Source organism: Podarcis muralis, chromosome 6 (assembly GCF_964188315.1).
Source record: "Podarcis muralis chromosome 6, rPodMur119.hap1.1, whole genome shotgun sequence".
Taxonomy (NCBI): domain Eukaryota; kingdom Metazoa; phylum Chordata; class Lepidosauria; order Squamata; family Lacertidae; genus Podarcis; species Podarcis muralis.
Window position 1 is genome coordinate 13,393,116 of NC_135660.1, and position 14,330 is coordinate 13,407,445.

Below are 14,330 nucleotides of genomic sequence, written 5' to 3' on the forward strand. Positions count from 1 at the left end.
CTGCCCCTGGCTGCCACATCTAAAAGAGCAGAAAAAGAGACAGTAACACAAAATGGTGCAGGCAGCTTCAGCTTCCCCATCTCATGCACTGTAGATTTTTGAAGAGACATTTGCTGTGATTTTTCACTGCCTCCATAGGAGGTAGTGATGGGCGCATGAGTTCTCAAGAGCACCGGGCTGGTGACCCCTGCTATGGGGTGTCAAACTTGAAGGCGAGAAAGCCTTTTCCCCTTGCTGGCTGGCTGTGCTGAAAAGAGCACAGATCAGGAAAAGGCATGCAGGAGTGACCTTGATACTTGGGCAATTTTAGATTGCACATGCAAAAAGATGGTTTTTTAAAAGCCTGCTCTTTCCTTGGGTGGCACCAAGTGTAATTCATAACCGATTCAGACAAAAGACTTCTGGACTAAGTGCTCATTTTCTTCACAGTAGATAACAGTTTGCAGCCGCTCTGCCATTAGCTTTGAAACAGAGAGCTGTGTCAGTGAACTTTCCTCTAGACATTTCTACACATTTTTTAAAAAAAGCTAAACAGGCCCTTGACAACTGGTGAAATACTGTTGGCTTCATCTATACTGTGAATGTCACTGACTCTCTTTCCAAAGAATATATACAGTCATACCTCACGTTGTGAACGCTGCGGGTTACGTCTTTTCAGGTTGCGTCCTGCAGCAAACCGGAAGTACCGGAAAGGGTTACTTCCGGGTTTTGCGCAGAAGCGCAAAATGACGTCACGTGCATGCGGGTTGCATTCCGTTCAGGTTGTGAACGGGGCTCCGGAACAGATCCCGTTTGCAACCAGAGGTACCACTGTACATATAAGCAGTGCTTTCACCCCCTAGAAGAATAGGTGGTGGTACTCACCATGAAGTTGTTACAGTAAGTGCCACACATTTTAACAACAACAAAAGGGGTGCCGGTACTACGTACCCATGAGTACCCCCTGGGGGGGGAAGCATGGCATATAGGTTCTGCTGAGTGAATACCCAACAGGGAAGTGTTTTCTGCAAGCCTCACAAGCGGAGGGAGGTAACTGCTCCTTCCCAGTGTAAGGATATTGGATCAATTAAAAGGTATCGCTAGTCTTGCGTTACGTTTTCCACAGTGACCAACCAGATACATTTTGGGAAGCTCGGAAGTTGAACATGAGGGTAACAGCCCTCTCTTGCAGTTGTTCCCCACCAACTAGTATTCAGAGGCAGACTGTGGAAATCTCTGGAAATCTTTTGTAATATGGCGCCCTGCACGAACCCAAAAACTGGCACCCCAAAATGGATCTTTTTGGTTATGGATCTTCTCAATTTTACACCCCACCCCCCGGCTCAGCACCCAATGCAGGAAACAGCCTGCACGTCCCTAAATCTGGCACTGGTGTCTGTTCTCGGACGAAGCATTTAGCCATTGTGACTATTAGCCTCATTTTCCATGAATTTGTTCAGTCTCTTTAAAAAAGCCATCTCAGGTCCCATTCACATTAGCTATAGTGCAAGCTGCTTTGTGGATGCTTTTGTCTTGAATATATAAACACTTGAATGAATGAATGAATGAATGAATGAATGAATTCATAAACATTGGATCAAACAGACCCAACCTCAGTTGAAATATTAGATGAAAATGTATTTGAAAATGAAAACAAACAAGGACCCTGAAATCTGATTATTACTTATAGGGGTATCGGGCAACTGCAATGACCCCCAGTGTGCCCCCCTTTAGGAACTTATATCCAAGGGGGATATTCTGCAGACCAAGAAGCACAATCCCATCTGGGCAACCTTCCACTTCCAGGGTCTACCTGTCAACAGCAGGCAGGAACGGGGGCAAGTGTGGGGGAAGAGACACATTCACATTATATCTCTGGGCAGTAGAGATGACCCCAAGTGTCATCTATTCCAATGCCCTGTGTTGGCTGCTTTCTCCACACACACACACACACACACACACACACACACACACACTCCTCTGTGTCCTCCATCCAGGAAGCAAGAGGCATTATTAGAGTTCAAGGAGACATCCCAGCAAAGCAAAACACTCAAGGAGGGTATAAACTCAGGCTGATGAAAAGCATGTCCTAGGAATAAGGTACGTGATGGAGAAGAGGACCAGACAGAGAGGCCTGGATTGCCCCATCTCTGCCCTATATCTCTCTTAGTTCATGTCTCTTAGTTCATTTTCCTTTCAGGAAAAAATCTTCTGATGGTATGATTGAAAAGAGGAATAAAGGTAAAGGTACCCCTGCCCGTATGGGCCAGTCGTGTCCGACTCTAGGGTTGTGCGCCCATCTCACTTAAGAGGCCGGGGGCCAGCGCTGTCCGGAGACACTTCCGGGTCACGTGGCCAGCGTAACGAAACTGCTCTGGCGAGCCAGCACCAGCGCTGCACACGGAAACGCCGTTTACCTTCCCACTATAAAGCGGTACCTATTTATCTACTTGCACTTAGGGGTGCTTTCGAACTGCTAGGTGGGCAGGAGCTGGGACCCAAAGACGGGAGCTCACCTCGCCGCGGGGGTTCGAACCGCCGACCATGCGATCGGCAAGCCCTAGGCACTGAGGTTTTACCCACAGCGCCACCCGCGTCCCGAAAAGAGGAATACCAACTGTTAAATGCCTCCTTATCTTCACTGTGGCATCACCAGTGAGGATGGTGCTATTTATTAAGTGTTCACAATGACATCAGAGCCATTTTGACTCCCTTCCTCCCAACACGTTCAACATGCTGTGGCTCATTTTCTCCCGTTCACGTTACTCGAGTCATTTTAATTAAGCCCTCAATTTCCCAATAAACATGGAAGAGTTAAAGTGCCAAACGAAAGCCATCCTCTCTACATTAGGAGAATGCAAGGAGTATGAAGTTGTGTCAGTTAGAGGGAGATTTTTACATATGTTTACACCCCTTTGAGTCGGGTTTGAACCCCACCCCTCCCCGCAAAGCACAGAAAGATTAATACCATCTAATGATTAAGTTGCTTTTGATACATCTAGCTACATATATATGTGTGTATGTGTGTGTATATATATTTATATATTTATATATATGCACATATATACACAAGAGCGTCACACATAGTGGTGGCATGCAAGACACCAAAATCGTCAAAATTTGCAACCTGCAATAATACCTTTGGTTGAATTGCTCCAACGGTTACCTTCAGAATAATGGGATAAAGTCAAGAGGTTGACACATGAGCCGCCGGCGCCAGATCCAAAAACAGTGATTCTCAGTGGGTCGCCCCCAAAGAACCCAATGTTTTCGCTAGTCCACCTCAAGGCCTGAATGAGGTCAAGGAGGCCATAGTTTCCTTTAGCTGCTTGATCCCCTGTGCTCAAGAAACCTGCAAGTTGCAAAAAGAGGGGAGAGAGAAAGGAGAAAGGATTTAGAGCATGCTAAATTTCGGCTTACGCTTGTTGCGCCGTTATTATCTGACGGCGAATGTAACAGGAGTTAAGCACTATGTAAATACATTGTGTTCTTTATCCACTTGGCAACCATTTACAAGTGACTCATCATTCCCACTACAAATCCTTCAGTGTTTATTATAATAATGTTATGCATGATAAACGATGGTATGCATTATGCAGGCACTTTGGAAGAAGATAGGCTGCTTTCAATGCAAAAAAGGAACATAAGCATCTCCCGCAATCTGTTTCGTGGTGTGTTTTGAGACCCCCATATCCAAACTCCTTAGGCCCACAGGGAGCATGTATGTTACGCATCAAGAGCCAGGCAGGAATATCTTCCTAGTCCAGGAGTAACCAACATGATAGCTTCCAGATATTGTGGATTACAACCTCTGAGCATTGTTCAAGCTGGCTGGGGTTGCAGTCCAACAATATCGGTAAGCCCATCGTTGGGGGCGGGGGGGGGGGAGAGACTCCAGCAATAGGTAATCTACCCACCTAACTGTTGCCCAACCTCAAATTAACATCCGTATTTGTATATACACAGGAAACAGGGTGGGATAGAAAGAATAAATAAATATTTTGAAATCTTACTTATTTCTCTAATATTGCAGTGATTCGAGCTGCGTAGCACTATACGCACTTTCTGATCATTCTTTCCTTATTCACAAACTAAGATATATATATATATTTTCTGAGAAAATTTCAGATTCAACATGTCTTCCCAAAGGTAGGGTGGAGAATTTTGAGAAGCCATTTGTACATGGTTATAGCGCCATTTGTGCACTGTGCATGCTCTTTTCGTCGAGGCCTGTTGGTTAAAACCCCTGTAAAATATATTGTACATGCTTTCTCCTTTCCCATGCCGGTAAAGGTATTAAGATCAGCAAATGAAACCTAGTTGGTCTTGCTATGCCTGTGGCATCCGCTTGTAGCAATGCAGAGGTGAGCTTTTTTCACAGTGATTGAATACACAAGAGGCGTCAGGTGTACAATTACTGTGTTGTTTTAATAAGGTTGTTTTAATTACCTGTTTCAATGCGGATACTTACATTTTAATATTTTAATGGGATTATTTTATTTTCCATTTTAATTGTGAATGCTTATGGTTTAAGGTTGGTGTAACTGGACTCTGTACTTTTTAAACTGCTGTGTAGCCTCTTTTGGCATTAAGCAACATTGATGATGATGATGATGATGATGATGATAATAATAATAATAATAATAATAATAATAATAATACCACCCCACCCATTAGGCTGGGTTGCCTCAGCGACTGCGGGTGGTTTCCAACACATAGAAAAACATAATCATCAATGTACATCAATAAACAATGACAGTATCCTCAAACACAATGCTTCCCTTTTTCACGTAGGAGCAAATGACAGCACTTTCCGAGTAACGTCCGGACAATACTGGGTTGTGGGTTATGCCTTCCCCTTGCCCCATGTGACCCCCAACCATTGAGAACCACTCCTCAGCCGGGCTGTGCAACTCACCCCCACTCTTTATATGAATGGCCCCATTTATGGTTTCTTTTTCCCTGCAGACTAACTATTATGGAATGTTGAGAACTGACTACATACATATGTAAAAACAAAAGGTAAAGGACCCCTGGACTTAAGGTTAAGTCCAGTCAAAGGAGACTATGGGGTTGCAGCGCTCATCTCGCTTTCAGGCCGAGGGAGCCGGCGTCTGTCCACAGACAGCTTTCTGGGTCATGTGGCCAGCATGACTAAATCACTTCTGGTGCAATGGGACACCATGATGGAAACCAGAGTGCACAGAAACACCATTTACATTCCCACCGGAGTGGTACCTATTTATCTACTTGCACTTTTGGGGGTGTTTTTGAACTGCTAGGTTGGCAGGAGCTGGGACAGAGCAATGGGAGCTGATTCCATCATGGGGATTTGAACCGCTGACTAGGCTCAGTGATTTAGACCACACACACACACACACACACACACACACACACACGTGTATATAGATAACAAATAGATAACAGGGCTGTCATTCTTGTTTAATAACATTTAAAACACACCCACCCAAGAGGACTTCGCTGCCTTTGTTCACGCAAGTCTAATATATGCATGAATTGGACAGTGATCACAAAATTGTGTCTCCTCCCTCTGCTCTGTAGCATTCTGTAGTTTAAATGTTCTTCCTGGTGCTATCTGAAAACCTTGCTTAAGAGTTGCAGCTATGAAAATTGCAAATGTCGATCTTTAACCTTCAAGCTTAGCAATCAAAGCAAGAGAGCACTTGGATCAAATCCCTCCACTTCTTCATAGGGCAACAGTCTACAGGATGCTTTAGAAAGAACTTTAAAAAAAACACACCCGCAAACCTTTGATTAAGAATATCTTTGTAAAAAAGAGAAAAAGCTACTTCTATTCATAACTGGGTTTAATTACAGAAAATGGAAAACCAACCTTTAATTATGATGAGGAGTGGACAAAATTTCCATTCCACTCTTTAATCAAAAACGAGATGGCCCATCTACATTGCCCTTTTCATAATGGGCGATAGCAATGGCATCTTATTAACAAACTGTTATAAGGAGAGAGAATTTTATGTCCAGAGTGACAAATAGAAGCCTGGCCTTTTGGGTCATAGTATCTGAGTGATTTAATATCCTTTGTAAAGTTATTGGTTTTATTTTATTTATTAAGCTGGATAAGCTGCAATCTATTGGGGTTGAGGCTGAATGGCCCTCCCCCTTTTACTGCCCTGTTCAGCTGTGGAGAATTTCAGTTGTTTTGGGGTGAGGGGATCTATACCAAAGCATTTGAAGGGGCTCAGGATGCAGGAGAAATTTGGTTTGGTTTGCATTTAAAACTGAATCTATCTTTCCGAAACAATGTGCGAACAAAAGCACAGCTGTCCTTAAAAATCCACACTTTTCTCAATTTTGGAAATTCAGCTCTCCAACCAATGTTTGCATAAATTAGGGGGCAGTGTGCATGGAACTTAAGATGTTAGAGAAAATAACATAAAAATGCATTGTCTTTAAGACACTGCTTTCCAAAATGTGTATATTAGTGAAACTTAATATTAAAATGTTCTCACTCGGACAGACATGCACTAAAACGCTGGTTAATTTTCATGAGGATTACCCCCCCAAAATGCTGCAAAATGTGAGGAACTGAATTTAGGATTGGAAAAAATAAGCAACTGAGAAGAACCCCTAGTGGGGTCAGGGAGCATTTACGTTTTATTATTTTCTTTCTTCATAAAGCTCTTTCTCTGCCTTCTCTCTGTACAGCGTGAGAGAGAGAGTTCCTCAGGGTGGTGAGGAATAATGGCGTCCACTATTATTCTCTCAGAGGATGCAGAGACAGCATTATATCTTGGTGCAAGACACAATATGTAGACCTGCGTAATTGTCATTTACAGTTCTTTTTACACACATTTTTATTGCTCAGTTGCTTCAGGATGTTTCGTGGGAAGGCATTCAGAAATGAAGTGAATGGCATAAGTAAATAAATAAACGACAAATAAATGTAAGGCATTTTGAAAAGTGCAATAGGTATGCAGTACATATAGCATTCTGTATTGGGGGTGGGGGAGACCGAAAGCAGCCGTGTTGATTTTCAGTTTTTGTTAAGTTGTGGGTGAACATATCAGATGACACAGCGATTCTTCAACAGCTTTTGTTTATTCACAGGCCAGAACAGAACTGAACTGAAGGGTTCAGCCAGCCTGCTTATATAGAGCTCCAGTACAACGCAACTGTGACCATTTTCTGTAACTATCCAATCACTGAACATCACTTTCAATCCCCTATTTGCATATGTGGACCTGAGTGAAAACTAGCTATCTACAGTATCCCCTTGCTGGCCCAGGGTGAGAACTTCAGTACATAACAGTTTTTAATCGTTTGCTTGCTCCACCAGCTCTTGATATGTTTCAACAAGAGTCCTTCCAAAAGATGTGCTATAAAACTGGCTCAGATGCTCACACCCCATGAATTTATTGGCCATAGGTCAAGATTGTCACAGGAATATTTGGGCCCAGGTTATCTCCAATGTTAGTCAGAGCAGAATAGATTCTTTGTGTGCTTCAGACCCTACTTAGTTGACTTCCTGTATTCTTCATGTTATGCACCAAAACAGAACTGAGTGCCACATGGTTTTGTTAACAATTTACTGCTAGGAAAGTGGGCACATTGTTAAGATATTTCAATAGAACCAAGTACAAAAAAATATTCAGTGCATTAATATTAAGGCAGTTACCACCAATTTTCATGATGAAATCAAAAGAGAACTCAGTAAAAACAGAAACAAGGATATCAGCCTTCCACTCTGGCCTTTAAAATCACATGCCTCTTAGATCCAGAAATGAGTAATTATGATAATAAATTATTCTTATACAACAAGAAAACCTTGTTCAGCAGAGAGGACCACACTGGAAATATAATAACGATTCAGAGGGAAGGTGCCTAAGTCAGGAATTAAAAAGTCACAGTGAAATTTAGTGTGACTTGCCAATTTAGAAACCATCTTCTAGAATGAAAGATAGATGATAGTTAGATAGATGATAGCTACCTAGCTAACTAGCTAGAAAGTGACTGGCTTTCAATAAGCCTTGTACAATGACTGTGGAATAAGACAATACATTGCTTATGGCCTACTACAAGCTAAAAAATATTGTGCAGATGAGGAAAGGGCAAAAGAGATGAAATGAGAATACAGGAATCAGACACAGTTATGCTTCATTAAAGATTGCAGAGATGCATAACCACTGTAGCAAATGTCAGATTACAGTCTCTGGGTATGTAACCAGTTGTACTTAATATACAATATTATTATTTATTCCAAAATAGGAGGGGTTTTCTTTGGGGGGGGAGGAGAGAGGATATACTTGGCTTTAGAAATGAACACCACCATCCAGATACACAGAAGCAAATTGATAGTCCATGCCGCAATCTGGCACAGATTTTGCTTCAGTGGCCTTAAGCCAGGCTGAATGTAGGAAGATTTCTTATACTGAGGCAGCCCTCTGGTGAACCTAATTCCATATTGCATACAATAAATGGCAGTGCCTCTCCAGGGCTGTAGACAGGGTGTCTTTCCTGGCCATACCTGGAGATTCTGGGGGTTGAACATGAGACCTTTTGAGTCGAACAGAATACATGCTCATCCAATGAGACGAAGACCTCCCTCCAAATTTGTCCTGGCTTTTGGTCACGGTGGAGTGAGCAATTCACCTGAGTTCATGCATGTGGTGGTGGGCTCTCATCTCAAGTAAACGAGGAAGCCCTAGGCAGGCAGAACATTTGTGCACAACAGGGCTCCCTGTGCTCTTCAGAAGGTGAATGTATGGATATGTATCATAGGTCTCTTCCTATATGCACATGATGCAGCCTTCTGCAGTATATATTCTAGCTGGGTGGGGAATTGCAGGTTACAATCATGTGCTACGTGCACAGTTCCCTAGAGTGACTGGGGAAACCCAGCCAGATAGGTGGGGTATAAATAAATTATTATTATTATTATTATTATTATTATTATTATTATTATTATTATTATTATTATTATTAGCTGATCCTGCATCCGGGGCTGTGTGCATTTAGTCCTTGCAACTAGGGATGGGGAAGAACTCTGATTCAGTTGACATTTAAGGAGAAATCTAGCAAAGACACGCTTTCCGAAACAGCATGAGGACCGAAACACAGTCATCCTTCAGAATTCACACTTCTCTGAATTTTGTGGTGCAGGTCTCCAGCCAAGCAAAAAATGCAACTATTGGGGGGATATTGATATGTTAGTGAAAATAACATACAATAAACGCATCACAAAAGGGGAAATTTGTTGCAAAAATGTGTGCGTGTTTGTCAAAACTGCAGATTAAAAAAGTGCTTATTAGGAAAAATTCACACTAAAATGCTGGTGAATTTCCACGAATTTCCACTTTTAATAATAATAATAATAATAATAATAATAATAATAATAATAATAATAATAATTGCTGCAGACATGTAGAGAACTGAATTTAAGATTGGAGAAACCAAGATTGTCCCTTTTTGCAGTTCCTCCAGACACCTGTTCAGTCTCCTACTTGGACCCTTTGCTTGTTCACATCTCAGCCTTTTGAAAGAGTTCTACGTGTGCAGCCCTGCTGCTCTGCACACACTCCTGCATTGTCCCCCTCCCCTGTGACATACCTCTGGAGTTTCAATAGTGGCTGCTGGGTGTGTACTATCTGAATGGCTTTGAAGGGCATGGTCCTTTAAAATGCACCCCTCAGCTTGGGAGCTGTGGGCAATTTAAAGCGCCACATAAATAATGTGATTAATTTCAGAGAACACATTTGCTTCTGCAATGGGCATCTATTGTGAGTTTAGATCAGCTCCCCAATCAGGTTTTATTAGGTCGATAGCCCTGCTGTGAATATTAAGGCACATCTTATATTCATAACATAGAAGATGGTATACTTCACTTTGCTGACAGTGCCACTTTTAAATATATATATATATGAATAATGTTGCTTAGCATGTCTTTAATATATTCCTCTGGCAGACAAGGGACGCCACTGTGAGTAGGTATCAGAATACAGAAAATACAGGATGTGCTCTTTCATAGTAAAGTGTGCATGGAATACAGGAGGGACTCGTGCCTTAAGTTGAGTGCCTCCTGAGGCCTGTCAATCAAACCCCTCCCCACACCCCATCTGGAACACCTTGGAATGTGCCCAAAGGTCAGACCCAGGCAATTGCTGTTCTTTGTTTGTTTTCCAGGGGAATGAAAAGGGATATAAAAAGGTAAAGGTACCCCTGCCCATATGGGCCAGTCTTGACAGACTCTAGGGTTGTGCGCCCATCTCACTCAAGAGGCCGAGGGCCAGCGCTGTCCGGAGACACTTCTGGGTCACGTGGCCAGCGTGACAATCTGCATCTGGCAAGCCAGCGCAGCACACGGAAACGCCGTTTACCTTCCCGCCAGTAAGCGGTCCCTATTTATCTACTTGCACCCGGGGGTGCTTTCGAACTGCTAGGTTGGCAGGCGCTGGGACCGAGAAGCGGGAGCGCACCCCACCGCGGGGATTCGAACCGCCGACCTTTCGATCAGCAAGCCCTAGGCGCTGAGGCTTTTTACCCACAGCGCCACCCGCGTCCCTCGGAAAGGGATATAGGAGGCAGATAAAAGCTAACGCCTGCCTAGAGTAAAAGAAGACAAAAGAAGAGACATAAAATAAACCTTCTACCAAAGTCTTAAAATTCTTATAAAAAGAGGCAGAATACTAAAAGAAAAGAAAGTAAAAAAATTGGCTAACTGTTGTCTCTTTCAAGACACTTTACCACTTCCTTTCGAAGAGGCAGGTTTTGCCATTTAAGTATGGAAAGAGAAATAAGGGACTGCATTCCATTCAAAAGACTGGCTGTCCAATAGCAGTGAAATCTTTGATCACATGCAAGGCTCCACCCATTTTGCATTATGCTGGGAGGAAGCAAGGTAAGATCCATCAGATGAATGAGAATTCCATTCTTTTTTACTTTAAAATGACTTAAAATGACTGCTTAATTCACGTATTTCAAAACCAATGCATGAATTGAAACAAAGTGGTCCCTTAGAATTCAGTTTTCTGAGTTTTATGATGCAGTTCTCCAACAAAACAATATGCACACAAAAAATGTGTATATTATAAGGAAGTGTGCATAAAATGTAAAAATATTTATTAAAAAAGAAACACCATACAAAATGCATTTCATTATTGGCAATTGCTTGAAAAAATGTGTATGTTAGTTGAAATGCACAAATGTGTTTATTAGGAGAAATTTGCACTAAACTACTGGTGAATTTTCACGAGGATTTATTTTTAATTTTTTTACATGTGGCTATTCAAGTCCTTTGAGATCCATGGGACTTAGAGATGCTTCATTTGGCTAAATTATGTCCAGACCATGACTGGATTAAATGCCCAAGGACCTCTCTTGAGAACTAATTTATGCTAAGTAGTTTGGTTCTGCTTGAGAGCGAGAGAGAACTTCCATCCTCCTTCCCTATTGCCAAAATTGGAAGCTGAATATGAATTTCTTCTGGTGGTCTCATTCCTCATTCCTTTTCATTCTGCAGGCATTAAAAAACCCAAAGGTCTGTTCTACTGTGGCCTTTGAAGCAAAGGAAGAAGCATCCCTTCCTAGGGAATCTTCGATCCACAGAACTAATGTACACTGCCTTTTCTTATTATTATTTATTTTGTGCCTCTGCAGCTGTTGTGTTGTTAGATACATCATTCCCAACCCACCAGTGGAGATCCGGTGTCCCATTGCAACCTACATCAGTTTCAAAGCTATATCGATCTTGCTTGTCTCGGCTGCAGACTAACCCGGTACAAACAACCTTGCCTTCTTTTAACATTGCACAGGTTCCCTTCCCAGAGGATCTGTTGTGAAGTTTTCCGAACAAGCTGTTACTCTTCCCCTAAGTGCCTTCCACAAGCAATCTGGGCTTAGAGATTTCCCCTGCAAGGATGCGGGGAACAGAAGCAAAAATCGAAAGTAAGAGGTAGCGTGTGAGAGGAAAGTTCAGTTTGCTTTGACTTCGATTCATGAGTGATTCCAGTCCAGGCCTGACCTGATATCCCACGTTTGGTAATAATGCATGAAAACCACATGCACTGTTGGACACAAACAAATAAAAGGAAACCTGTGATTTCTTTACTGAAGCTGCATGTAAGGAAGACCCGGTGGTCCCTTTCTCACTTGAAAAGTGCCCTCAGAAAGGGCTTGTTTGCATCAGATAATTTGAATCTGTTGCACTCCAGAATTGCTCCTTGAGTCATCTTTGTCATTAAAGCCTGGGCCACTTTGGTAGCTAGGAGCAACTTTTTCCAGCTCTGGGTTGGACCAGGCTAGCCTGGCCATTATTTTGCATGCGCCTGACTCAGCTACTATAACACACTCTACATAGAACTGCCCTTGGAGATAGTGTAGAAACTGCAGCTAGTGCAGTACGTTTCCGAGCACAATTCAAAGTGTTGGTGCTGACCTTTAAAGCCCTAAACGGCCTCGGTCCAGTATACCTGAAGGAGTGTCTCCACCCCCATCATTCTGCCCGGACGCTGAGGTCCAGCGCTGAGGGCCTTCTGGCGGTTCCCTCATTGCGAGAAGCAAAGCTACAGGGAACCAGGCAGAGGGCCTTCTCGCCCTGTGGAATGCCCTCCCACGAGATGTCAAAGCGATAAACAACTACCTGACATTCAGAACACATCTTAAGGCAGCCCTGTTCAGGGAAGTTTTTAATGTGTGATATTTTAGTGTATTTTTGGTTTCTATGGAAGCCGCCCAGAGTGGCTGGGGAGGCCCAGCCAGATGGGCGGGGTATAAATAATAAATTATTATTATTATTATTATGGTAGGTAAAGGTAAAGGGACCCCTGACCATTAGGTCCATTTGTGGCCGACTCTGGGTTGCAGCGTTCATCTCGCTTTATTGGCCGAGGGAGCTGGCGCACAGCTTCTGGGTCATGTGGCCAGCATGACTAAGCCGCTTCCGGCGAACCAGAGCAGCGCACGGAAATGCTGTTTACCTTCCCGCCGGAGCGGTACCTATTTGTCTACTTGCACTTTGACGTGCTTTCGAACTGCTAGGTTGGCAGGAGCAGGGACCAAGCAATGGGAGCTCACCCATCACAGGGATTCGAACCGCCGACCTTCTGATCAGCAAGTCCTAGGCTCTGTGGTTTAACCCACAGCGCCACCCCTGTCCCACCAAACTGGTACTTTAGCACATAGTCATGTAATCTGTTTGGGGGTGGGAATCTGCAATGGCTGTCAGTGCATTCCCAGGTCCAGTTCAAGGTGCTTATGCTGATGTATAGCCCTGAATGACTTGGGATCGAGGTAGCCGAGAGAACATCTCTGCCGATGCCAACCTGCCTGGGCCTTGAGATCAGGGGTCATTTCATGAGTCATCTCTCACTGGCTTGGGGGAATCGACTGCAAGTCCCATAACCCAGAGGGAAAAATATATACAATGAGAGTACCTTTCGCTGTTCAGGAGAAGCCCTCTGGCCACTTCCTGACATGTATAAGAAATGTATACTTTTTGCGCTTTGTGCAAGTCCATTTTTAATCCTGTCCTACTCCCATATCCCTTGCCACCAAAGTACTGCACTTCTATTGTTTTGAGGAACAAGGTGGCTGTCACACAGACAGAAGCAGAGGACACAAGGAGGCTTGGGGGATGAAAAGGAAAGGAGCTCTTTGAGAGTTCAAACGGAAGTGTCAAAAAAAACCTTGAGTCCCCCCCAGCTCCCAAGCATTTGAGTTCAACTGCTTTGAGTGTCATCTAACTTTATCCTGCTGCCCCCACTTGCCCAGGGCAGCAAAAGCTATAGAGCCACCAGAGCCTACTTCATTGTAATGTCTTCTTTTACAACACAGATATTATTTGGGGTGACACTTGTGGAAAACGTTATGCTGTGCTGGGAAATGCATGTGGAGTTTTTGCAGCAGTGATGGAAAATGCATGTGGATGTTGTAGCAATGACTGGCAAATCAAATACTCTGTTGGGGGTGTGTGCCTACTCTAGCTCACAGGCACACGTAGTGCCATAATGTTTTCCACATGCTTCTGCTAGTTGCTGGTTCCCTCGCAGTGTTGTAATGGATATGAAAGGTCAGGGATTACATTAAGGAAATGATACGACTGCACTGAATTGTAATAGGGATTTATTCTTGCAGAAGCTCCCTTTGGTCCCCATCTGTATCCTCTGGTAGAATATGGTTGCTCTTATTGTTGGAAGTGCAACTGGAGGGTCATTTCTCTTAGTGTTAAAGTCAGCTAGCCAATGGTGGCTTGGGTGGAGTTGTTGCCTAGCAACCAGTCAGAGTGGCATGGTGCACTCTGAGGTAACACACGCTCTCATTGGCTGTGTAGTTCTGATGGAGTTTTTCCTCAGTTCGTTTGATCGGATGTATCCCTT

At 43.4% G+C, this 14,330-nt stretch overlaps 1 protein-coding gene across 8 annotated transcripts in view; it reads right to left on the reverse strand.

Moving 5' to 3' along the window:
- LOC114597992 (neuroligin-1) overlaps positions 1-14,330 on the reverse strand; it is a 625,400-nt gene that overhangs the window by 11,807 nt on the left and 599,263 nt on the right. For 5 of the 8 annotated variants that reach the window (XM_077929763.1, XM_077929762.1, XM_077929768.1 and 2 more), the window contains one exon: positions 3,119-3,331. In XM_077929763.1, the coding sequence (XP_077785889.1) occupies positions 3,119-3,331 (213 nt within the window). The remainder of the gene's footprint in view (positions 1-3,118; positions 3,332-14,330) is intronic. The other 3 variants (XM_077929769.1, XM_077929765.1, XM_077929767.1) reach the window with 1 other exon arrangement.